Here is a 26,580-nt window from a genome sequence, read left to right as displayed (position 1 = left end):
GAGGTTACCTGTACTGAGCCATAGGCTCAGTCCGACACAATTGGACCCTCCATTCACCTCTAAGGAGTAGCAGATGTAAATGGACTTGTGTCCGTTTACAAACGTCTACCTCCAATCCGATCCGCAAAAAAAAAAAAAAAAAGTAGAGTGGGCACTTTAGAGTAGAGTGGGCTGCCATGCACCTGCTCCACTCATTGTGGCTCGCGACCGGTTACCAAGTCACATAGGTGGCTCTCACTCTTCAAAAGGTTGGGCACCCCTGCCATAGTACATCCAAATGCATCAAAAATATACCACAGTCCATCTAAACGCATCAAAAATACACCAGAGAGCATCTAAACGCATCAACAATACATCATGGTTAGAGGTAGACCGATATGGGTTTTTGACTATGAGTTAATAAATAACGAATTTGTCAATTTTTAATTGCGCCTTTTTGTGAAATGGTAAAAATCGAATGTGCGCAAAAATTTCCCTAAAAATCTGGGAGGTTTAATTTTTAATTTACAGCTTTTAGAGTTTGAAAATGACCCCCCAAACCATATATTTTCTGAAAGCATGTGACCACTAGAATAAAAAGAAGGTGTATGATTTTTTGCAGGCCCCACAATATTTGCGTAAATGTTTATCAAATCGCCATTTTCACAAAAACAAAACATTAAAATCCTTATTTGCACACAAAACCACAACATACAGTAACATACAAAATTCCTGCTAAATTTCTACCACTGCCTCATTCAACGGGGTGTACTAAAGCATACGCCCATGGAGGTCCATGTTTACACACAACTGTGCAAGCAGTCGGGACGCAGCAGCTGCTAAGACAGATCTGACATCAGTGTGGGTTTAGGTGCACAGACAGTGTTGGGTGTCAAGTATGGAGCAATAGCTGTGTCGATGCAGCCACTGCATCCCAATTGATGGATGGGACTGTCTCCACAGGAATGCATGAAACACCTGTGCATTCCCGTGCAGCCGCTGTGTCCCAATTGATGGATGGGACTGTCTCCACAGGAATGCATGAAACACCTGTGCATTCCCGTGCAGCCGCTGTGTCCCAATTGATGGATGGGACTATCTCCACAGGAATGCATGAAACACCTGTGCATTCCCGTGCAGCCACTGCATCCCAATTGATGGATGGGACTGTCTCCACAGGAATGCATGAAACACCTGTGCATTCCCGTGCAGCCGCTGTGTCCCAATTGATGGATGGGACTGTCTCCACAGGAATGCATGAAACACCTGTGCAGCTTAACACGGCCATGCTGTAGTATGCCCTGCATGACCGAGGCCTTGTTTAGGCTTGTGGTTGAGGATGGCAGAAATGTGCGGTTGAGCTGTGTTTTTGCTGCCTGCCAAACAGGTTCTGATACTGTGATGCTTCGCATTCACGGTAAATTTGACCCAACTTGTAGCGATGCCGAACACTACACATTCAAGTCAACAGGGAAGTGCCACAAACAAACGCCCCGCAACCTCGTGCAAGGCATGCAGTTCTGGTGAAATTGTTGGTAAAATGTTATTAAAACAGGCGTCGCATCCTTCCTCACCGCCTGTGAGTAGCCACTGGAATGCGATCTGAACGTGGATCGGGCTTCAGAGGCAAACAGGAGTCTAGACCTGGGTTGACATTTTAGGAAAATTTCTCTGATTAATGGCTCATCAGCCACTGATCAGAGCTATCAATTTGTTAAGCAGCTGAACAATTCTGCTATAAAATTCATGGTCACTGAAGTAAGGAGGAGGAAGAATGCAGGTTCTGGCCAGGTGTCAGATTATGCCTCGCTGTTGAGGGGCGTGTTTTGTGTGTGTTACAACCAGCCCTTAGACACAGCCGACACCCGCCATTCAACACACTGAGCCTGCCCTGCAACACACAAAAAATAGGATTTTTTGTACTCACCGTAAAATCCTTTTCTCTGAAGTCCATGGACGGACACAGCTCCTTAAATCTTGACAAGTGGGTTATGTTCCCTGTTTACAGGAGAGGACTAGGCAGAAACATGTTAAATAGTTAAATACATGTTACATTAACAGAGTTGAACAGCCCCGCCCAGGGGGCGGTCCCTCCAGACATAACCCTCCTCACTGCAGCTTGCAGCCTCAGTTCGTAACAAGCAGTACAAACCTAAAAAGGAGGGGTGGGAGCTGTGTCCGTCCATGGACTTCAGAGAAAAGGATTTTACGGTGAGTACAAAAAATCCTATTTTCTCTTATCGTCCATGGACGGACACAGCTCCTTAAATCTTGACAAGTGGGACGTCCCCAAGCAGTGTCAAAAAACGAGGGGTGGGAAATATATCAGTAAAAACAATTTTAACTTCACCCCAAAACAAGCAGAGCTCCTCAACGGAGGAGGTGCAACTTTAAACAGCCGCCGGCAAAAACTAGCGGCTGAAAAAAACATCATAAGATGCACTCACAGCAACCATGTAAATTCTGGAAAAAGCGCGAACGGACGAGCAAATCGCCGCCTCGCACACCTGTGAGACCGACGCATGATGTCGGGAAAAAAAAAAAAAAAAAAAAAAAAACCCAGGAAGCACCAATTGCCCTGGTCGAAAGTGCCGTGACCGGAAAAGGGGGGCCCGCCCTTAGGAGCATAGGCCTGTATGACGGCCTGCCCGATCCACCGAGAAATGGTGGTCGACGAGACCGCCAGGCCCTTTTGTGGACCAGACACCGACACAAAAGAGAGTCAGAAGCTCCGAAATGGAGCCGTAGTAGGCTGGTATACCCGCAAAGCGCGTACCACGCCTAAAGTATGAAAGGCCGAAACCTCCTTCGGAAGAAGGGAAGGTCGCGGGCGCACCATCACCTAATCCTTATGGGGGATCAAGCATGGCGGCTTGCAAGACAAGACCGCCAACTCAGAAACCCCTCTAACAGAGGTAAAGGCCACTAAAGGGGCCACCTTCTGAGATAGTGTCAAGAGAAAATCTCTCTGATGTTTCCAAAAGGAAGGTTCCTGAAGAACCGAGAGCACCAGAGTCAAAACTCATGGGGGAAGAGATGGGCCAAGAGGGGAAAGTATATGACAAACCCCTTGCACACAAAAAAAGGGGACCCACCAGGGAACGGGCCGCAAAAAGGCCACTAAAAACACAGCCAAGGCTGAAATCTGCCCCCAAACGGTGCTTTAAGCAATTTTTAGATCCAATCCAAGCTTTAAAAACAGCAGGACCCTGGACATTGAAAGTACGCCCGTGGACGTCACTCCATCCCTTCGCACCAAGAGAGGTGCGACGGTAGATCCTCCGGAAGAAGACTACGGTGCCCTGTTGAGATGACCGAGTCAGACAGACCCTGGTCACCTAAAGTCTGGCTTCCAATAACCATGTTAAGCAAGTCAGTGACTGTACAACAGGAGGAAGTATGGGACCTTGAGACAGGAACCTCCTGCCCTGGCAATCGCCAGGGTGCCTCCGCTACCAGGCGCCCGATATCAGCGTACCAAGGACGCCGAGATTAATCTGGAGCGATTAGAATCATCGGGATCTCCTCAGCATCCACTCTGTGGAGCGGCCGAGGAAGCAACTACCATGGAGGAATGGCAAAAAATCACCGATACAGACAACACAGGGCCACCAGCGCGACTGACGCGTCTGTACAAGATCACTAGACCTGGCCACTAACTGACACCCTTGCGGCGGAGACAAGCTGCCAGGAGATCCATGCCATGTGAGGCTCACCTCCTGCAAGGGAGCCGAAACACCCCAAAGCACAAAGACCAGTCGCCCTGGTCCAGCATCTGGCGACTCCAGTAGTCTGCCTGCCGGCATACCTGATGGTAGACTGAAGCCACGGCCGTGGCGTTGTCCGGCTGAAACCAGATTGGTCGACCACAAGGAGAAGCATAGCCTGATCGCCTAAAATAGTAGGACAATGAACAGTAGACAGCACCTGGTATTCCCAGGCGGTCTTCCACCAGGCACTAGCCAGGCCCGACCCTGGGTAGCTACCGAGACCAGACACATTCAAGGAGGTGTGGTCATAGGTCCACGCAAGTCCAGCGACTCAGGGCCGACTGGACCCCCCAGTTTTGTGAACCTCCAGGTTCACAACCCGTGAGCTGGCATTCGTCGTAAACACCGACCACTGGAAGGAAGGAACAACTTCCCGGACCGAAGAGTCGGGAATCTCTGTCACCAACTCAGAGAGACTCTGACTAGGTGGCGCACAGGAATCTAATGATTTCAGAGACAAGAGATTTTTACCACCTGGACAGTAGTTCCACTGGAAAACCAGGGTGTGGAACTGGGCATACAGTACCACCTTGAAGGAGGCTACCCACAGACCCTGAACCAGCAGGCGCCCGGAGAGAAGACCGATTGCGTGATGCCAATACCTTCTCCGCAGACTGAAGAGTCTGCAATTTCTCCAGGGGAAGAAGGACCTTTGCCACTGAGGAGTCTGGATCAACACTAGATACTCCAACGCTGAGTCGGAACCTAGCATGCCCATAATTTGAACCCTGGGTCGCACACATGTAGGGCAGGCTTGCTGCCACTGAGCTACACTTTCTGGCCTAAACGTCTAACATCCACCCGAATCTTCGGAGGGTCTGAATGGGAATAACCCATCCACTAGGTCGGAGACAGAAGCTGCTCTCAGAAGAAAGTCGTCAAAGTAGCCAATGAGGCAAAGCCTCGCTGACCCAACAAAATTCAAATAAGTGCGAGCTCCTAGCTGAAAACCCATGGTGCTGACGCCAGATCAAAAGGGAGGGCCACAGGCTGACAGAGACCCTTCTCTCATCACGAAGCACAGAAAAAAACACTGTGACATGTGCAAAACGGGACATGCATGTATGCGTCCCTGATGTCCGAGGACGTCAGGACATCCCCCGGATGAAGCGCAGCTACCACCGAACAAATGGATTCCATGCGGAACTACCCGACGTTCACAAAGGTATTTAGGGCCTGAGGCCCATAGAAAACCCCAAAACTCTCGTCCTGCAGGAAAGGTAAAATTACCTTGCAGCTTAGCAAATCCCACACTGCCCAAGGCAGACCGACGTGCCGGGAGGGGAAGACACAAGGACAGAACTTTGTTCTGTGGATAGGAGGAAACCCTATCTAGTACTCCGAAGAGACCACCTCGCAGACCCACTAGTCGGAGAGCAGGGAGGTTTCACTGAATTGTGAACCTGCAAGCCGCCCCTCCCACCTAGAGACAGGGAGGGAAGGCTATATACATTGGCAGGATTTGGGTGCCGGCGTGATCGGCTTATGCACCCAGGGACAGATTAGTCCCCCAGCTGGGCCTTTGACGGCCTGGGAGGGTTGCCCCTAAATAATACACACACATAGTGTGTATGTATATTATGTAGGTGTATGCACACATGTCTTTGGAGGAAACCGGAGTACCCGGAGGAAACCCACACAGACACAGGGAGCGACAAAGCAAGCTCCAGGCAGATTGGAGATTCGAACCAATGACTCTTTTGCTGCCAAGTAATGGAGTTAAGCGCTACACCACCGTGTGCATAAAACCATTCTGAAACAGACGCCCTGGATAACAAGGGCGCAGCATTCAATGAAGCATCACAGACCTATATGAGGCCCTGGACCAGCTGGTCCGCTAGGCTAATAACCTCAGGAGAGAGTCGGTGCTCCTCCACTGTCTGGTGCAAAATGCTCACTCTGTGAGTTGTATACAGCACTAGGGGTCAGGACTACTCCAAGATGGCCGCCGAGCGTTCAGAACGCGGCCACAGGAAAAAGGCCAGCACAATGTAAGCTGCGCCATAGCGTGGCTACGACAAAATGGGCGCCAATGGGAGTTTTCAATGTAATTGAAAAATCTCCCAAAAAAAAAATAGCGCCAGCGACCACTGAGACCCCAGTGTAGTGGCCACAATAGGCCGCAAGCCAGACCCCAGCATGGTAAACATGGAACGGGTCAGTACTTCGGATCTTCTATCAGTCAGATCCATACAAGTAGGGGTTCCCGCCCGGCGGTGAGGGACTACAAAAGCCCTCAGTGGCTTTTCTCATTCCGCATCTCAGAAATTATCAAAGAAGGGCACAGAAGGAAAAAACCTACACAGCGGTCTGATTTGTGTGATCCAAAAAAGACCGAGCCCTTGGCGGAAACCCAGCTGCACTATGCAGCTTAGGAGAGTCCCTTGCAGCAGTAAAAAGCGCACCCATAAATGCCTTATTCTGCCTTTTTTTTTTTTTTTTTTTTTTTTTCAACTAGGTACCTAGTCCATGGCTCCATAACAGAGCATTCCCCAGGGGATAACGGGGGAAGGGGGCACTCTTTTACCGCCCGCCCGCAGTCCACCCCCACCCTGGCACAAACTGTGTCCAGGACTACAATAAAAACTCTGTGGGAATCACAGGTGCTAACACCTGCTGCCACCACCAGCATGTGGGGAAGGACCCAGATACTGACTCCAATATTTACATATAGTGTGTATTATAATATGCACACCTGTCCATACAAATAGACAAAAGCTCCTAGAGCCCTATTCAGGGCCTCTCACCCACTTGCTGCGCTGACCAGGGGTAACCAGGGGACTCCCTCAGGAGGAGACTGCCCAGCGCTGCCTGTGAGGAAAAGAACCGTGAGGTAACTTTTGCAGGGACCTGTGTTTAAACAGGAAAAGCCTCATAGGGCTGTTTTATTTAAGGATAAGACACAGATACAGCATAAAAAGCAAAACCGTTACAGGTGTCACCAATCAGTCAGCGTCTGCTGAAGTATAATCATAAACATCTGTGCTCATCACAGGGCTTTTTACCTCACAGGAAAGCCCAATACAACAAAAAAAAAAAAAAAAAAAAAAACACAGGCCAGATAACACAGTCCCCTCAGGAAGGCCCCCTCCCCCCTGACAGCGGCAATGTTAGCAATGCAGCAAGGGAAAGGAGCAGGGAAGTAAGGGGAAGGGACCCCCGAACCCCAGGAATGCCCAGCCGTACCAACCCACCGAAGCAGGAGGGACTGTACTTACCCGTCCGAGCGAGGACTCGCTGACGCATTCCTGACAGAACTACAACCGCAATGGAGGTAGCTGTCGGCCCGGTCCACTGTGATTGAGACAACACCACAGCTCAGTCATATGTGGACCTCGGAGCAAAGCTCACCGGCCACCTCAGGAGTCATGAGGTATGGCGTGGCAGACCAAGCCTCTTTGCAAAGGTGTGCCCACGCTTGCTGGTCGGACTGAGTAGACTACAAGGATCTATAATATCCAGCCTGTCTCTCAGCCAACAGTTGAAAGAAGATTCTTCAAGAAAAAGTAAAGTAAAATAAAATAAAATTTCTCCTCAGGGCGCTGGGCCCAAAGGGAGCCATACGTCCTTCTCCTTTGCTAGGCAGAACGAAACTGAGGCTGCAAGCTGCAGTGAGGAGGGTTATGTCTGGAGGGACCGCCCCCTGGGCGGGGCTGTTCAACTCTGTTAATGTAACATGTATTTAACTATTTAACATGTTTCTGCCTAGTCCTCTCCTGTAAACAGGGAACATAACCCACTTGTCAAGATTTAAGGAGCTGTGTCCGTCCATGGACGATAAGAGAAAACACGTTGTTCAGCACACAGAAAACCTGCCATGCAACAGCGAGGCATAATCTGACAAGTATGTTCTCCCTACGCTGTTTGCATTTAGTCGGATAATGCCTTGGATGATCTGTGCATGCGCTGTGTTGATGTCACGCCAGCTGATGAACATAACATAATTGAACAAGCTGAAGTTAGAAGCTGATTGGTTACTATGCACAGCTGCACCAGATTCTGTGTTTTTCTGGCTCATGTCCCCTCCCCTGACTTCTCCATCAAGATCAACAATACAATTATCAGTCCCTCCCTCCCTCCCCTCATACCAGGGTGCTAGGTGTAATCATATCCTATCCTATCAGCTGTCCTCCCAGCCCTAAATCCAATCGCTGTCCAAACCTTGCAGACTTCACCTCCGTAACACCTTTAAAACACACCCCTTTTTAACCGTTGAAACCACTTAACAACGTATTCACTTGTTATCTCTTGTTTTCACTATTGTAACTCCCTCCTCTCTGGCCTACCTCTCCGCAAGATATTCCCTCTTCAGTCTATCATGAATGCTGCTGGCAGACTCATCCACCTAACCAACCGTTCAGTGTCCACCACCCCTCTCTGCCAATCCCTCCACTGGTTTCCCAATAATATTCAAAACACTAACAATATACAAAGACATTTACAACTCTGCCCTGAGCTACATCACCAATCGCATCTTCAAATATCACCCAAACCATCCTGCGCTTTAGTAGAGATGGGCTCGAGCGTGTTCATGATCCTACTCCCAACCCAATTCCAATCCAACTAGGAAACCGACACTGCACACCGCTAATCACAGGCAGCGAGACATTTCTTGGTCCGCACAGAGGCGGACTGAGAAATGTCTTACTGCCTGTGATTAGCGGTGTGCAGTGTTGGCGCCCTAGCGGGATCAGGCAGGTGAGTTGGGACTAGGATCCCGAACGTGCCTGAGCCCATCTCTACTCTGTAGCTCCCTTGACTCCTCCTCCCATGCTCGTCTCCAGGACTTCTCCAGAGCCACTTCCATCCTCTGGAACAGGGTACCCCAATCTGTTTGGTTATTTCCTACTCTGTTTACTTTAAGGCAATCACCGAAAACTCATTTCCTCAGTAGAGATGGGCTCAGGCGTGTTCGAAATTCCACATGCCCGATCCCCCTAGGAAGCCAACACTGCACAAGGCTAATTACAGGCAGTGACACATTTCCACATCTGTGCAGCTGCAGATTGGGAAATGTCTCACTGCCTGCGATTAGCTGGGTGCAGTGTCAGCTTCCTGGCGGGATCGGCACGTGGGAATTCAAACACAGCTGGGCCCATCTCTACTCTTCAGGGAGGCCTATCCTGCCTTCAGCCAACAACTGAATCTTCTACTTCCCTCATCAGTTTATCCCTCGCAGTTACTACCTTTTGTTTCACCAGCCCCTCCCTATTAGTATTATAAATAAAAATTCAAAAATAAGTGAGCGCTTAATGTACCAATAAAAAAAAGCCGCCAGCACAAAAAGATGAATATACAATCCTCAAACAATATAAAAAAAACAGAGTGTGAAAAATAAAAAACATCAGGTCATTATTAGACATAAACTGCATGGTGATAACAAGTTAGCAAGTCTATAAAAACGTCTCTATTCAAAGCACTGTAGGGTGTCAAAATATGTGTCAGACTTTATTTTAGCATCTCATGCAGAGGAAGTCCATCCAAAATATAGTCTGTAGAATCTACGGACTATATTTTGCATGGAATGTTCTCTGCATGAGATGCTAGCTTCCAGCTGAAGTCGTACACACGTTTTGAAACTTTACATTTCCTTTAAATATAGATGTTCTTAATAACTTGTCATCACCATGCACTTTTGTTTTTTATTTTTCGCATGCTGTTTTTTATTCTGATCAATCATTCACTATAAGGCTTAATGTACTCGGGACGTTTTATAACCTTCCCTGAACGATTTAACTTGACAGATAGTACCTGACATTTAAAAACGTCCATTTTGCCACGTTTACATGCCGCATTTGGAAGCATTTTATTTTTTTAAATAGTCAAAAATGTTAAACGCCTGTAAACAAAACATGGCAAATGTGAGTTTCCATGTTTACAACCAGTTACAGGCATTGGGCATTTCAAATGCCTCTCAATATCCGTTCTGAATGCATTTTTTTTGCCTTCCAAAAAAATGCATCCAAACTTAACTGTCTAGAAAGTACTATAAAACAACCCTGGGGTGGATTCAGATAGCAATTACGCCGGCATATCCATAGATACGCCGCGTAATTGCCAAGTGGCGCCGGCGTATCTACTTTCTGTATTAAGAAAGCTAGATACGCCGACTGTAGCCTAAGATACGACTGGCATAAGTCTCTTATGCCGTCGTATCTTAGGGTGCATTCTGACGCTGGCCGCTAGGTGGCGCTCCCGTAGTTGTCAGCGTAGAGTATGCAAATTGCATACTTACGCCGATTCACAAACGTACGTACGGCCGTTTTTTACGTCGTTTGCGTATGTCGTTTTCGCCGTAAAGGCTGCTCCTGCTATTAGGAGGCGCAGCCAATGTTAAGTATGGACGTCGTTCCTGCGTCGCGATTTTAAAATTTTACGTTGTTTGCGTAATTCGTCCGTGAATGGCGCTGGACGCCATTTACGTTCACGTCGAAACCAATGACGTCCTTGCGACGTCATTTACCGCAATGCACGTCGGGAAATTTTAGGGACGGCGCATGCGCAGTACGTTCGGCGCGGGAACGCGCCCAATTTAAATGATCCACGCCCCCTACGTGATCATTTGAATTACGAGCTCTTACGCCGGCCCCTTTTACGCTATGCCGCCGCAACTTTACAGGCAAGTGCTTTGTGAATCAATCACTTGCCCGTAAAACTTGCGGCCGCGTAACGTAAATGTCATACGTTACGCCGCCGCAGTTTTGCGCGCCCCTACCTGAATCCACCCCTCTGTGTACATGTACTGATAAGATGACAAAGAAGAGTTCAGGGGCAGCTGAAAGAAAAAAAAACACACACACCCAACTGCTCCTAAATGTCCTTTTACCAGCAGCAGTATACATGAAGCCCAATACCGTAGTTGTAGTGCACATGAGGCCTTAGATTGTAACCTTGCAGGAGCAGAGCCCTCCAAACCCTCTGGTAATTAAATTATATTGTTGCTGTATTGTCTCCCTTTATATTGTAAAGCTCTATGCAAACTGTTGGCGCTATATAAATATATATCCTATTATTATTAGTTGCATGATTCTGGTCAAAATGAGAATTGATATTTTTTTGCTTAGAATAAAGATCACGATTCTCTCACGATTCTTCTGGCGTAAAATCTTTCCATGTTATACAAAAAACATTTGGGCTAAATTTACTAGTTATTTATATTCATTAAAGTAATTTAAAAAAAAAATTGCATTTGAAAGACCGCTGCGCAAATACAGTGCGATATAAAATATTGCAACAATCACCATTTTATTCTCTAGGGTCTGTACTAAAATAAAAAAAAAAATAATAGGATGGATGGATGCAGGGATCGACAAATCCCGGGCGCTAGGTGGCCATGGCGACTAGAAATAGGGTCCTGGCGACTTAACTTGGAAGGTGGGCAAAAAATGAGCTGGCGCCATCTGGTGGTGAGCCGTTGGTATTACAAGTTATTACCACCAGATGTGAGCTGGCGCCATCTGGTGGTGAGCCGTTGGTATTACAAGTTATTACCACCAGATGTGAGCTGGCGCCATCTGGTGGTGGCCGTTGGTATTACAAGTTAAGCATTACAAGTTAAACAGCAATTCTAATGTAATTTTTCACTATTTTCACTGCCATCTTCTTCCCTCTAATTAGAACCCCCAAACATTATATATATTTTTTATCCCAACACCCTAGAGAATAAAATGGCGATCAATGCAATACTTTCTGTCACGCCGTATTTGCGCAGCGGTCTTACAAGCGCACTTTTTGGGAAAAAATTACACTTTTTTTAATTAAAAAATAAGACAACAGTAAAGTTATCCCCATTTTTTTTAATATTATGAAAGATAATGTTACGCCAAGTAAATTCATACCCAACATGTCACGCTTCAAAATTGCGTCCGCTCGTGGAATGCCGACAAACTTTTACACTTTAAAATCTCCATAGGCGACGTTTAAAAAAATCTACAGGTTGCATGTTTTAAGTTACAGAGAAGGTCTAGGGCTAGAATTATTGCTCTCGCTCTACCAATCGCGGCGATACCTCACATGTGTGGTTTGAACACCGTTTACATATGCGGGCGCTGCTCGCGTATGTGTTCGCTTCTGCGCGCAAGCTCGTCGGGACGGGGTGCGTTTTCTGGCTCCTAACTTTTTTAGCTGGCTCCTAGATTCCAAGCAAATTTGTCAACCCCTGGATGGATGGATGGATGGATATGTTTTATTTATATTATGTTTGGGGGTTCCAAGTCATTTTCTAGCAAAAAAATAAATTATGTTTTTAAACTTGAAACCAACAAAATATCAGAAAGAGGTTTAGTGTTTAAGTGGTAAACTTTCCTAATTTACACACAGAAGTCTATTTCTTTGATGTAAAAGACAAATTGTTACAATGTTTAGACTTAATATTCCACTGATAAAGAATGTTCTGATTCTTGGCAGACTGCCTGGATTTTACAGCTGTGGCTCAGCAGAGCAGAGAGAATCCTCTGCATAGAAAGATCGGGAAATACTTTGTCAAGATCGCAACGAGGACAAAAAAAATTGCGATAACAATTCTTGACGATTAATCGCGAAGCTCTAATATATCCTGTATAATAATAAATAATATTTTATATGAATATGAGCAGAAAATAGGGCAGTATTCAGCGATATAAAATCTCTCCACTAGAATTCTAAGACAATTTAAAGTTCATCTTACATATGTAGCGGATGGTTCCACCATATCAACCAGGTGCCAGACCTTCATCTATCACCTCAGAGACAATAAACAGTCATTTGCGTTGTTTTGTTTTTGTTAATTGGGGGATAGAACTTGGTTGGGGGGAAAGGGAATATGGGATGCCCATAGAACAAGATGCTTTGCCATTATATTTAGGAAATAGAACAAAAACTAGATTGAGCTATGAAGAATTGATTCACCCTAACATTTATAGTCTCTTCTCCTGCATCATTCATGCAGACTATTGCTCATTCCTGTGTAGACTATTGGACCCAGGACATCTCTCCCTCCTGCACATACTTCCACTATAAACTGTTAGTATGAGGATGATGGAATGAAGAGAGACTGACACAAGGGGATCACTCTGAATAATCCCAGCTTGCTGGCTGTATTTAGTTGTACTTGGTGGCCAGCCTGCAAATCCTGCGCCTGCAGGTTGTAGTCACTTGACACGATTCCCACAGTCTCTCCTCTGGCCTCGCACCCAGCTCCCCTATCATGCCTCTCCCAGAGCATCCACTGTGTCACACTCACCGACCTTCACCTGCCCCGAGTCCATGGTAGAGAACTTTAACTGGACATCCTTTCCAATAGCTTCTCCAGCCCCTCTGTTCCAGGAGACCCCTCCATGACCGTGCAAGGATGAGGCTCCCTCCCAGCTCCTCTGTGATTGGCACCCCCCCCCCCAGATGGGGATGGCCTCCTGCTGCCATCTGGGACTGTTACCTTAGCTTATATGGGAGGCCTGCCAATACCAAGTCTGGTTGGTCAGGGTTCCTTACATGAGCTGCCTGTCACTCCAGCCCCTGCCCCTATTCCAGAACAATCCACTGAAAGCATGGGAGGCGCCCAAGTGCTGAAGCACAGGTGGTCACATCCAGTGATACACTAACCACTCCCTGCCCCCAGATCAAAACAAACCAGATTTTTAAAATGAAATCCGGGGACATATATTTTTTTTTTCTTACTAGTAATGGCAGCAATCAGCGACTCTCTGCCCGTCACCACCTCTGCCCACCTCACAGACTGTCAAGTCTCACTCTCCGTGCCCATGGCTACTACTGGGTGGGGAGCAAAGGAAGATCACTCCACCAGTGAAGTTAAGGAGATAAAACAGGCGGCTGGCCGGGACTTGAGCCAAGGCAGAAGAACATGTGAGGGGAGCTAAATGGACACCCAAAAGAAATATTGCCTCCCCTCCGACCAGCACATGATCATCAGAAAGGTGCACATATAATGGGAAAAATACACCCCCTAATGTAGGAGGAGCAGCGGAGTGGGGATTCAGATTTTATTATGCACTGACTTTCTTTGAAATTGCCTCAGCCCCTGTTCAAATCCAATCTGGGGACAAAACCAGGGACACACTTGGTCCAGGGACAGTGTCCTCAATCTGGGGACTGTCCCCTGAAACTGGGGATGTCTGGTCACCCTAGCCTAGCCTGAAGCATAGGCCTGCCTAAATTTACCTGCACCGACAGTTCTACCTGACAAAAAACCCAACCTAGCACCTACCTATGCTAGAGGGTAAGGATGAGCTCCAGGGTGTTCGCATAGTACACGTGCAGAGCCCGCCAGGAAGTCTGCACGGCGCTGCGCTAATCACAGCCAGGGAGACATTTCCCGATCTCTGTGATTAGCGCAGCGCCGTGCAGACTTCCTGGCGGGCTCTGCACGTGTACTATGCGAACACGCTGGAGCTCATCCTTACTAGAGGGTGCTACACATTTTTGCAGGAAAAACAAAAAGTGTGCGTTTATTCATTATTATTTTTTTTACCAGAGTTTGAAGAGCATTGCAGCATATTTAGGGTGAAATCTGCTCCTGTATTTCTGCAGGAGCCTAACATTACAACCACAGTGTCAGCGGCTCGCAGTTGCAATGCAGACTGCCTACAGCCCTGTGTCTGTACCTCTGTATGGGCTGTTGATTTGTACAAGCTTCCTGACCCAAATACATCAAATGTTTACACTGAGACTGTCTTATTTGTAGTGACAACAATGAAATTTACAGGTGACTGTGCTTATGTTGTGTGGTGTTTCTGTACAGATAGATCAGCCATACAGTGTAAAAGAGAAAACATCGTTATTTCCAGTCATACCTTGTTTCGGCCACCTGCGGACACCCTTTGCTGGGAGTTGGGGACAGGGAATGACGGTGTTGGGACGTTCAGCATTCTTACTCAATAAAATGCAATGACAACAATCAGGAAAAGGCTCAGGTCGGAGCAGAGGTCCGTATTCAAAGCACTGTCACACATACGACATCACAGGGACAAGATGTCAAGCCCAAAAACGACTAGTCAGTCCCTATAAACCAAAAACTCCTCCGAGTCACCGGCTTCCCCAGCGCTGCAGTCCCAGATCCGGACCAGTGACACCATACCCCGCCTAGCTCAGCTACTTCTCTAATGTCTCCACCGAGGGAGCCATTTTCCCAAGTGCAGCTCCGCTCAAGTCTATTGACTTTAGTCTCCGAAAAAATGGCTACCTCCTAATACCTCTATCAATTGACTAGAAGACATCTTCACTAGTAGAAGTGTTAGCACTATCAGCGGTCCAGGGCCGATTTAAAGGGAACCATAGCGGAGTAATGTGCGTCTCAAGCCTCGTTTTGTTCTTCAGCGTTCATTTCCTATTTATATGTATGAGAAGCGTGGTCTCTCTAGGTTACAGTGTGACGCTTGTTGTATTTAGTTATTTTAATTTAGACTTTCTTTATACGAAGTCACAACCTGGTATTTTACTTGAATATACTGTTACTGTGCTTGTTCGAATTCTATTTAGCAGCAGTTTGCTAGGTGAAAGAGCTTTCAGCACTGTCATACTTTGAATGACAATTGCACGGTCATGTTACACTGTAACCATGTGAAATTTTTATAATTTTCTTTACACAAATAGAGCTTTCCATTGGTGGTGTTTAATCACTCCTAGGTTTTTTATTTTTTCCAAAAAAAGACTATAAAGTTTGAAAACAAAAATACGTTTTTCTTAGTTTCTGTCAGTAAATTTTGCAAATAAGTAATTTTTCTCCTTCACTGATGGGCGCTGATGAGGTGGCACTTATGGGCACTGATTAGGTGGCACTGATGAGGAGGCACGAATATGCTGCACTTATGGGCACTGATAGGCGACACTGATGGCTGGCACTGGTGGGCACAGATAGGCAGCATGGATAGGCAGCATTGATGGGCAGCAGTAATAGCCAGCACTGGCTGGCATCACTTGTAGGCAATGATTGCTGGCACTTTTGGGCTCTGGTTTCTGGCACTTTTGGGCACAGATTGGTGGCAATTGTGGGCACTGGTTGGCACTGATTGCTGGCAGTGGTGGGTAATCATTACTGGCACTGCTGGGCACTTAAAGTGGAGGTTCCCCTAAAAATAAACTTTTATCATTGCATTTATGAGATTAATGACAATTAGAATCGGCTGTTTTTTTAAAAAAAATACGTCCGTACATATCGTTTCCTATATGTGTTCTCACCGCCGCTTCCGGGTATGATGGTCGGGCTGGGCGTTCCTAATTGATTGACAGGCATCCGACCGACGCATACATCACGTCACGAGATGCCGAAAGAAGCCGAACGTCGGTGCGCAGGCGCCGTATAGAGCCGCACCAACGTTCGGCTTCTTTCGGCATCTCATGACGCGCTGTATGCGTCGGTCGGATGCCTGTCAATCAATTAGGAACGCCCAGCCCGACCATCATACCCGGAAGCGGCGGTGAGAACACATATAGGAAACGGTATGTACGGACGTATTTTTTTTTTTAAAAACAGCCGATTCTAATAGTCATTAATCTCATAAATGCAATGTTAAAAGTTTATTTTTAGGGGAACCTCCACTTTAAATGAAATCAGAGCACTGATGATCAGTGCCCTTATTACATACCTAGCTGTCCCCTGTGAGGAAATGCAGCTGATCGTCTCTCCTCTCCTCACACTCTGTCAGTGTGAGGCGAGCCGATTACCGGCATCTCCGTGTTTACATGTGACCAGCTGTGATTTGTCACAGCCAATCACATGGTTAAAGAGCCGCGGCTCTTTACACAGATCGGTGCTGCGCCATTTCCTAGCAACAGATCAGGGGCACGTGAGAGCGGTCATTCTGGGCGGACGTCATATGACATCCACCCAGAATGAGAGCTGCACCGTCATTTGACGGTGGGCGGGCGGCAAGTGGTTAAAGAGACAACGGGGCAAGTTCCAAAAACCTGGGGAAGGGAATGATTGGTGATCATGTGACCACTGGCTATTAGTGGGAACCAAAGTCTGTCTCTGACAGCTTGGTCTCTGTGCTGGGAGCTTTCAGCACAGAAACTTTGGCTACCCTGTGTTGCATGTGTATTAAAGCCCATCATTTTGCCCATCCTTTTGCCACTGCACATATGTGTCACGTGGGCAGCAACAGATTAAAATGCATTACAGTTCTCATACCTCCTTTTTGAGATGGGAATGAGGGACACCTGTTACCAAAAATATGTAGGCATAGGACACACCCCCTGTCAGGCCCCCTTAAGGAGATTTTTTACAAAAAAATGATTAAAGTAGAACTAAAGGATTTTTTTTTTTCATTTTGGATAGACCAAGGGAGGGTAGTAACCCCTGTCAGATTTATTTTTGCCATCTGTGTCCCATTGCAGAGATTTCCCTTCACTTCCTGTCCCCTAGCCAAACAGGAAGTAAGAGGAAATCCCTGCAAATTAAGGGAATTCCTTGGGGACTCCCAGATCACCATAACTAGTGTCCCCATTGGAACATTTCCCCTATATTACTTTCCTGGGAACAGCCCCAAATTTGAGGATTTTCTTTTACTTTCACTTTTTTTTTTTTTATAAATCTCTTTATTTAAATTTTCTCTTTTTTTTTCCATACAAAAAATAAAATCGTACACATACATTAGATTCATATTTCACTTAGATTCCAATGGCATTGACATTGACCTTCCTCTATTTCTTCAAAGCATCCATACAATATCCTTCCATCCAATACCATACATTTCTCTTTCTCCCTCCCCCTCCTCCCCCAAAGGTGTGATTAATTTCCCAATTTCCCCCTTTATCCTGATGCTGTTATAGGGTTCTCTATCCAATTTGCCCATACTCTACTATATTTCTCCCCATATCCTCTATTACAATATGTTTCTCTGTATAATATCAGATTGCTGTTTACTAGATTTTTCCAATGTGCTATTGAAGGAGCCTCTGTTTTTTTCCAATTTAGGACTATTACTTTCCTGGCATAGAACAGCAACAGGCCTATCTGCGTTTTCCTTTCTTTTGAAATAACATTACCCCCTATTAATCCTAAGAGACAAATCTCCACTTCTTGTTCCAACCTTACAGATGTCACTCTTGCTATCATTCTCAGAATCTCACTCCAGAACACTGCTATTTTTGGACAAAGCCAGAATATATGCATAAAGTCTCCTGGAGCAACCACACACCTCCAGCAATTCTGCGAGTTGGTCGGTGAAATCCTATACAACTTGTATGGTGTATAATGGCTTCTATGTATAATTTTATATTGTATCAGTTTATCTCGGAGTGATGCCAGTATCTGCAATGGGAACCTCCATACTTCCTCCCAGTTCTCAAAACCCGGGGCTTCTCTCTTCCAATTTTCTCTTAGTTTGCTTATATCATAAGGTGTAGTGTTTATCAAGTATCCATAAAAATTTGAGATTGTCCTCTTCCCGCTTTTTACCATTTGTTCTACATCTGATTCCATCAGTTGCGGGGTCCCCTCTGGGAACTGGGCTATTAAGGCATGGCTGAGCTGCCTATATCTGAACTCATAACTCTCGGGGATATTCCAAAGCTGTCTCATTTCCACATATGATAAAAACTTTCCTCCCTGTATCAACTGTGATAATTTCTTCACCCCATATTTAGTCCATGCTCCCGGGTCTTGGACCAAATCTATATGTGGTAATTCAGGGTTCCTCCACAGAGGGGTATTTGGAGATAAATTATTTTTTTTTCCCCCTTCTCTTCCTATGACGGCTTTCCATATTTTGACTGTTGTTCTCATCGCTGGTGTCAAATCTCTCCTTGTTTTAATACCCCTATACAGCAGTCCCTGTAGTGCTTCTACCGATTGGACCACTGTTGCTTCCAACATAGTGGCCGAATCGTATCCATCCGGGTCTAACCATCTCCCTGCTGTCACTAACTGTGCCGCTGTATAATATTTATGGAAGTCTGGGAATGCTAATCCCCCCTGCACTTCCGGTCTCATAAGTGTGCTTAATTTAATTCTAGCTGGTTTATTGGCCCATATAAATGCGGAGAGCATTCCATGTAGTTTTACAAAAAAACTTTTTGGGAGCCATTGTGGAGAGTTTCTGAAGACATATAAAAATTTAGGCAATACCTTCATCTTCACTAGGTTTATACGTCCCAGTAAAGACAGAGGCAGTGTCGCCCAGATCTTTATTTTCCTCCCAAGCTCCTGTACCTCCGGATCTAAATTTAATTTCCGAAAATCTTCAACCCAGTTTACTTTAAGCCCTGTATATACCGAATAAACATTCAGCAATTCCAGAGCTCCTTCCAAAGATGGACCCGCATCTCTCAAAAATAGAAGCATGTCGTCGGCATACAGGGCTACTCTCTCTTCCAGCCCCCCCACCCGGAGTCCCTGAATATTGGGTGTGGTCCTAAGAGCCTCTGCCACTGGCTCTATTGCAATTGCAAAGAGCGCTGGAGAGAGAGGGCAGCCCTGCCTCGTGCCTCTATGTAATTGAAAAAAAGACGACAATCTTCCCCCTAATTTCACTGCAGACATTGGCCTTTCGTATATTGTTTGAATCCACTTAATAAATACTAGAGGAAATCCCATCCTCCTAAGTATTTCCCAGAGAAATGGCCATTCCACCGTATCAAAGGCTTTCTCAATATCTAAAGAGGCCACTGTCCTTGATCCCTCATGCATATGATGTGTATGTATGTTCGTGTAAAGCCTACGTAAATTAATATCTGTTGTCCTTTGTGGCATGAATCCTGTTTGATCTGAATCTATTATATTTCTAAGCAGGTGCTGTACTCTAAGTGTCAGTATTTTTGTCAATATTTTTACATCTATATTTAATAATGCAATTGGCCTATACGATGAACATAACTTTGGATCTTTTGTTTCCTTATATATTAGTGTTATGTGTGCCTCTCTCATAGATTCTGGCAGGGCTCCTTGCATTAACCCACTTGTAAATACTTCTACTAATTTAGGGGCTATTAATGCTCCATACCTTTTATAAAATTCTACAGGAATTCCATCTGGGCCTGGTGCCTTTCCTCCCGAAAATGTACGTATAACCTCCATAATCTCTTCCACCCCAATGGGCCGAACCAATTCTCTCCTCTCCCCGTCTGACAGCCACCCCAAGGCTATCTGGTCCAAAAGGTCCGTCATATCCTCTGGGCAGGGGCCAGACGGGAGAGAGGAGGTATAAAGCATACTATAATACTCTCTAAAGGCCTCCAATATTTCTTTGGGTTCTTTTACTATCTGTCCATTTAAGTCCTCAATCTCTGATATAATTGTGGCTTGATGTTCTTGTTGCGCCAGCCTTGCCAGAAATCTGCCCCCCCCTATCTCCCTGTTCAAAAATATTCTGTCTATTTTTATGCATTTCCAATCTAGTTGTTTCTTCCATATGTAGGTGAAGATCTCTCTGTGCTGCCATCATTTCATCAAAATTAATGCTGCTGGAATCCTGCCCATACCTCTCCCTTTGTATTTCAATCTGTATTTTCAACTCTTGTTCCTTCACCTTCTGTTTTTTGTTAACTGTTGAAATATTTGATATATATTGCCCTCGTGTGTAGGCTTTGAACGCATCCCATACCGTTTCTACCGAGGCTGATCCTGCGTTATTCTCCCAATATTCCATCATTATTGATTCCATTTTCTCTACTATTTCTGGGTGATCCACCCATTGCGGAGTTAATCTCCACAGAGACGCATTTTTAGGAGTTGGAATACGTACTGACAGATATAAAGGAGAATGATCCGAAAGACCACTCGGCAGATATTTGGCCTCCACGATATCTGCTAACATCGTGGAGTCAGTAAACGCTAAATCTATTCTAGATGCCGTCTTATAGGAAGTGGAAAAACCTGAGTATCCCCTTTCTCCTGGATTCCTCCACCGCCAAACTTCTGTTACCCCCATTACCTGAGCCCAGTTATATAATTCTGTTGAATGTTGTTTAGGGGGTTTTGGTCTGTCCAACTCTGGTGATAAGACCGCATTAAAATCTCCTATTAATATCAATCTCGCTGGCATATACTGCATGATTTTTTCCATTATCTCATTCAGTACTGCCACCGAGAATGGAGGTGGAATATACACAGCAGCTATAACATATCTCTGTTTACCCATCCTATATACTAGAATAACATATTTTCCATTTGCATCTATATGAGCCTTTTCTATTTCTCCTGTAAAAGATTTATTCACTAAGATCGACACCCCTCTAGCATATGAAGAATACGTAGAGTGATATGTTTTCTGTAGCCAGGCTTTTTTTAGTGTGATTAATTTTTTCCCCATTAAATGTGTCTCCTGTAGTATAATCAGTTGGGGAGAATATTTTTTTATATACTGAAACATTAATGCACGTTTAAACTTTGAATTCAATCCTCTAACATTTCAAGATAAAATCGAAAAACAATTATCCTTTCCGGGCATGATATCTAGAATATGTAAGGGATTTATACTTCGATTGTTCACTATACCACTCCATTCTTCTGGGTGGTATCTCTTGGGTACCTAAATCACACCATTGACTTCCCCATTCTCTCTTCACTCTCACACTCATTCCCCCTCCCCCACCCTACCCGCCCTACCCCTCCCCACTCCCCTCTCTTGTATCTTCCCCCATCCATTCTCGGATGGGAGTGGAGAGGAATTTCTTCTATCCCCTATTTTACTGACCATAATCTCTTTTTTAGGTCTAGTATCTAACATAACCCACCCTTCTTTCCTAATCCCTAGAAAAAACGACCACCTATCTCCCATTCACTTATGCGGCAGGCTCCTCTACTCAGCTGCATATTTCACCTACACACCTGTATTTATATTATTCCATATTTTAGGACCTTCCCCAAAAGAAGAAAAAAAAAAAAATAATAATAATAATAATAATAATAATAATTATAATTTAACCCCATCTCCACCCTTAAACAGACAGCAGAGTGAACGAAAGGAGAGAGAGAGCGAGAGAACAATTTCTCTCCGCTTCCCTCCCCCCCATCATTCACATGTTTTTAAACACCTAGGTGCCCACGTGCTTATTATTAATTAATTATAACCAATATACTTAATCAATACTCATAATCCATCTCTTATTCATCATACATATCCCCTTCTTCCCTAGGGGAATAACAAACATTGTACCATATTATCCTATATATTCCCATTTATACCTTCACCCTCCCCCCAAAAAAAAAAAAAAAACACAACCCCCTCCCCATCCCCCGTTGTACCTCTTCTTCCCTCTTATTACATAGCTTTATATTACTTCATAACTATAAATGAACCGTTAGTGTTTGTGTATTCCTTATTTAACTTTAGCTTAGTTTTAACATAATTTTGCAATTCCTTATATCTTCTATCCAAAAAAAAAAAAAAAAACCCCTTTCCACCCTCAACCAGATAGCAGAGTGAGCGGAGGAAGAGAGAAACAATTTCTCTCCACCTCCCATCACTCACGTGTTCTTAAGTGCCTAAGTGCTCAAGTGCTTATTGTTAATTAATTATACCCAATAGATCAATTTATACTCATGATCAATCACTCATTCAAAATACATATTCCCTTCTTCCCTAAGGGAATAAAATAACACTATATAATATTATCCTATGCACTCCAATTTATACCTTCACCCTCCCCCCTATCCCTCCTCCCCCCCCCACCCTAAAAAAAAAAAAAAAAGAAGAAGAAAAAAAAAAAAAATTATTATACGGAGAAGAAGTCTCATATATCAAATTTATACATTGGGTCAGTCCCGACTGTCCCCCTATCATGGGAAACATTCTCTACCACCAATCTGTCTATTTGGTATCTAACCACTCCACCGCTTGGGTAGGTGTTTCAAAAAAAAGGGTGCATGCCCCATCCGTCACTCGTAGTTTACTAGGGTATAAGATACTGTACTTTAACCCTTTCTCCCTCAGTCTTCTACGGATTTCTGTATATTCTCTTCTTTGCTGCTGAATCTCAATCGGGTAATCGGGAAAAAATAGTAGCTTAACATTTTCATACTTAATATCTGCCCTTTCCCTGGCTGTTGACAGAATTTGATCTCGATCTCTGTAGTTCAATAAACGTATCAAAAAAGGGCGGGGAGGTGCCCCTGGTTTAGGGAGGCGAAAAGAAATTCTGTGTGCCCTCTCCACCACAAACGTTGTAGATGCTTCCGTCAAATTCAATATTTCTGTTAATAATTTTCCTGCAAACTTGACTGGATTATCTCCCTCCGCTCGTTCTGGCAAACCCAGTATACGCACATTGTTTCTCCTTAGGCGGCTCTCTGTATCTACCGCCCTGTCCTGTAGCTCTTTTATTTGTTTTTTCAATATGTGCCATCCTTTATTATCCTTTTTTAGATCCTCTTCCAGTTTGGATACACGAATTTCGATTTCTGCCGTTTTTTTTTGTATTTTGTCAAACTCATGTTTTATTGAGCACACATCTACAGCCAGGGCATCAATTTTGTTTTACTTTCACTTTTAATGATAATGGTACATAGAACAAATAAAGAGGGTGACTCTCCTTAACTGGGGCACAGACAGCAATAAAAGCTGGCAAGGGTTCTAACCCCTCTCTCCTCTACCACTACTATTCCTTTATACTCTCTTTTGAAATCTACAAATTTAGCAGTTTAGAAATTCGATGAAAGGTTTAGTACTGGGGAAACACATTTTGAAAGATAAAAAGTGAATTTTAGATACAACTATATAGATCAGACCAAAATGAGGGACAGAAAGACTTTGTTCCAAATCAAGGACAGTCCCTCGAAATCAAGGACGAAATTAGGGACAGTTGGGAGCTATGCAGTTCTTTATATTTGTATTAAGCTTAAGGCTGGGTTCACACTTGTCCTACAACGGTCCTACATTGGGAGCTCATGTAGCATGACGTGTGAAAATCAATGTTTCCCTATAAGGCTGGGTTCACACTACTACACTACTTTGATCCTACTTTGCTCTGTGTTCAATGTTTCCCTATGAGAGCGTCTTGTAGCGTCCTACACAAGTCGGTCCGACTTTGAAAATGCTCCCTGTACTACTTTTGGTCCTACATTGATCCTACTTCAGGCCCATTGAATATCATTGAAGTCGGACCAAAGTAGTATCCTGTTCATGAAAGTAGGATGGATGTAGGACCAATGTAGGATAAATGTAGGACCAATGTAGCAGAGAAAAGTAGGATGAAAGTAGTGTAGTAGTGTGAACCCAGCCTCAGAGCTGTCTTAACTGGTCCGACACAAGTCGGTCCGACTTTGAAACTACTCCCTGTACTACTTTGGTCCTACTTTGATCCTACATCAGCCCATTGAATATCATTAAAGTAGGATCAAAGTAGGAGCCTTGTCCTAACCATCCGACTTTTGACATCCGACTTGTGATTACAGCAGCAGTAAAAGGAATTTATCTCACTCTGGGATTGTTTTGATTGGTCAAAGAACAAGTCAGACTATCACAAAGTCGGATCAAAGTAGTATCCTGTTCATGAAAGTAGGATGGATGTAGGACCAATGTAGGATCAATGTAGGACCAATGTAGGACCAATGTAGGATCAGTGTAGGACCAATGTAGCAGAGCAAAGTAGGATGAAAGTAGTGTAGTAGTGTGAACCCAGCCTTAGGCTGGGTTCACACTACTACACTACTTTCATCCTACTTTGCTCTGCTACATTGGTCCTACATTTATCCTACATTGGTCCTACATCCATCCTACTTTCATGAACAGGATACTACTTTGGTCCGACTTCAATGATATTCAATGGGCCTGAAGTAGGATCAATGTAGGACCAAAAGTAGTACAGGGAGCATTTTCAAAGTCGGACCGACTTGTGTAGGACGCTACAAGACGCTCTCATAGGGAAACATTGAACACAGAGCAAAGTAGGATGAAAGTAGTGTAGTAGTGTGAACCCAGCCTTAGGGCCCATTTCACACGGGCGGCCCGTTCAAGTCCGCCTGCCAGTTTTTTTGGCGGACCTGAACGGGCGCTCCGTGCTCCTCTATGACATCCGACCCGCTCCAATCCATGGCAGCCATGCCATGTGCTTGCTGTTCATAAGGACTCAGCTGGGCTAGCTGAGGGGCCTGGATGCTGAAGTTACAGAGAGGTTACTGAGGGTCTGTTGTCTGAAGATCTAGTCTGGTATCACAGGAAAAAGGTGTTGCATGGATGTTGGAAGGAGGCAACCAACTGTCCAAGTACATTTGTGAGTACAGACAGTAAGGCCCCGTACACACGATAGAATCCATCCGCTGAAAAATCCCAGCAAATGGGTTTCAGCGGATAGATCCTATGGTGTGTACACGCCAGCGGATCTTTATCCGCGGATATTTCTCCCCTGGGATGGATTCCAGCAGATCAGATATTTGCTGACATGCCAAACAAATCCATCTGCTGGAATCCATCCCAACGGATGGATCCGCTGGTCTGTATAGACTCACCGGATCCATCCGTCCGAAGGGATCCCCCGCATGCGTCGTAATGATTCGACGCATGCGTGGAATTCCTTATATGACAGCGTCGCGCACGTCGCCGCGTCATAATCGCGGCAACGGCGCGACACGTCATCGCCAGAGGATTTTGGCGCGGATTTCAATGCGATGGTGAGTACACTCCATCGCATTAAAATCTGCTGAAATCCTCGAGAGGATTTATCCGCGGAAACGGTCCGCTGGACCGTATCCGCGGATAAATCCTCCCGTGTGTATGGGGCCTAAGAAAGATCTTAGAGACTTTTGGTCTGCTGCAAGCTTTGTGTGTGTATATAAAGGGGACATCCGCTGGTGTCTCAGTCTATCTAGTTCTTGGTTAAGGGATTCTGCTCTGATTACTCAAAGAAAGAAACTTTCTCAAGTCGTCTACCAGAACAGCCCCTGAGATGCAGCGCTCTTCCCACCACCAGGACAGGAAAAACGTTAACCTTCGAACTTTAAAAGGTGGTCCTCCAGGCCTCCACCTCAGTAATACTGTTTCCTCCGGGTGGGGGATTAACATGTTTCCAGGAATCTGGTTAAGGAGCTCTGTGCCTCAGGAGTTGCTTCTGGGGACTTGGAGCTATCCTGTTCTGGCTATTTTGTGTATCTCCTCTGGCCCAGCGTGCTACCTCCATTGTGCACTTGGGGGTGGCTGTGCATCTACTGTCTTCTGTGCCCGGGGAGGGCTGTGACCATTGGGGATATTACTCCTTATCCAGCAGACAGCTGTTAGCACTGTGTGGCGGCTCGACGTTCCCTGCTGGACCAAGATGAGGAGCCTACTGCTGGACTTTCTGAAGGGTAGAGCCACTGTGCTACAGGCTGGTTTACCCAGAAGATGCAAAGGCATAATTTCTGGTCCTAGTGATGTCATCAGTGGGTGCCAGAAGCGTGTGATTCCAGCCTCATCAGCGGCGCAGGCAACAAGATTTTGCGGGTATCTGGTGCAGAGTTGTGCAGGCACAGCAGAGGATGTGGTGGTGGTAACCCCTCCTGGAGCAGTATGAATCCCACAATGATGTCTCACCTAGTGGATATGGTTCCTCAGGCATCAGTTCGACACATGTAAGCCTGGGGAGTCCTTTTTATCCTTTTGCAAAACCTGTGAGGATTCACCTTTCCCTTTACCTTCTGGGGCTCTGGTGGTGGTCAGTTACCAAGGGCACCTTCTTTTCCCTAGTAAGATGGGTGTGCAATAGGAGTGGGGGTCCAGGTCTCAACTACTCCTTTTTTCTCTCTAATTGCAGGCCAAAACCCAGTACAAGCTCCAGACACAGGCTCCTAAGAAGAAGTATACGGTGCGTGAGGCAAAGCTGGGCGCATCCTGGTGCAAGTCTTTATGCTGCACTTGTGTAGATAGCCTAGTCAGAGACAAGTCATAAGATCCTTACGTCCGTTAAGGAGGAAATTTCATCCACA

General features: G+C 45.3%; 1 protein-coding gene across 2 annotated transcripts in view; it reads right to left on the bottom strand.

The window, feature by feature from the left end:
- LOC120937083 (cytochrome b5 reductase 4) overlaps positions 1-14,945 on the bottom strand; it is a 180,424-nt gene extending 165,479 nt beyond the window's left edge. For both annotated transcript variants that reach the window (XM_040350044.1, XM_040350045.1), the window contains exon 1: positions 14,537-14,945. In XM_040350044.1, the coding sequence (XP_040205978.1) occupies positions 14,537-14,611 (75 nt within the window). In that variant the 5' untranslated portion in view covers positions 14,612-14,945. The remainder of the gene's footprint in view (positions 1-14,536) is intronic.
- Between the last annotated feature and the right edge of the window lie 11,635 nt (positions 14,946-26,580).

The sequence above is a fragment of the Rana temporaria genome, chromosome 4 (genome assembly GCF_905171775.1).
Source record: "Rana temporaria chromosome 4, aRanTem1.1, whole genome shotgun sequence".
Taxonomy (NCBI): domain Eukaryota; kingdom Metazoa; phylum Chordata; class Amphibia; order Anura; family Ranidae; genus Rana; species Rana temporaria.
The sequence above is the reverse complement of the archived record's forward strand: the minus strand, read 5'-3'. Positions and strand labels throughout refer to the sequence as shown.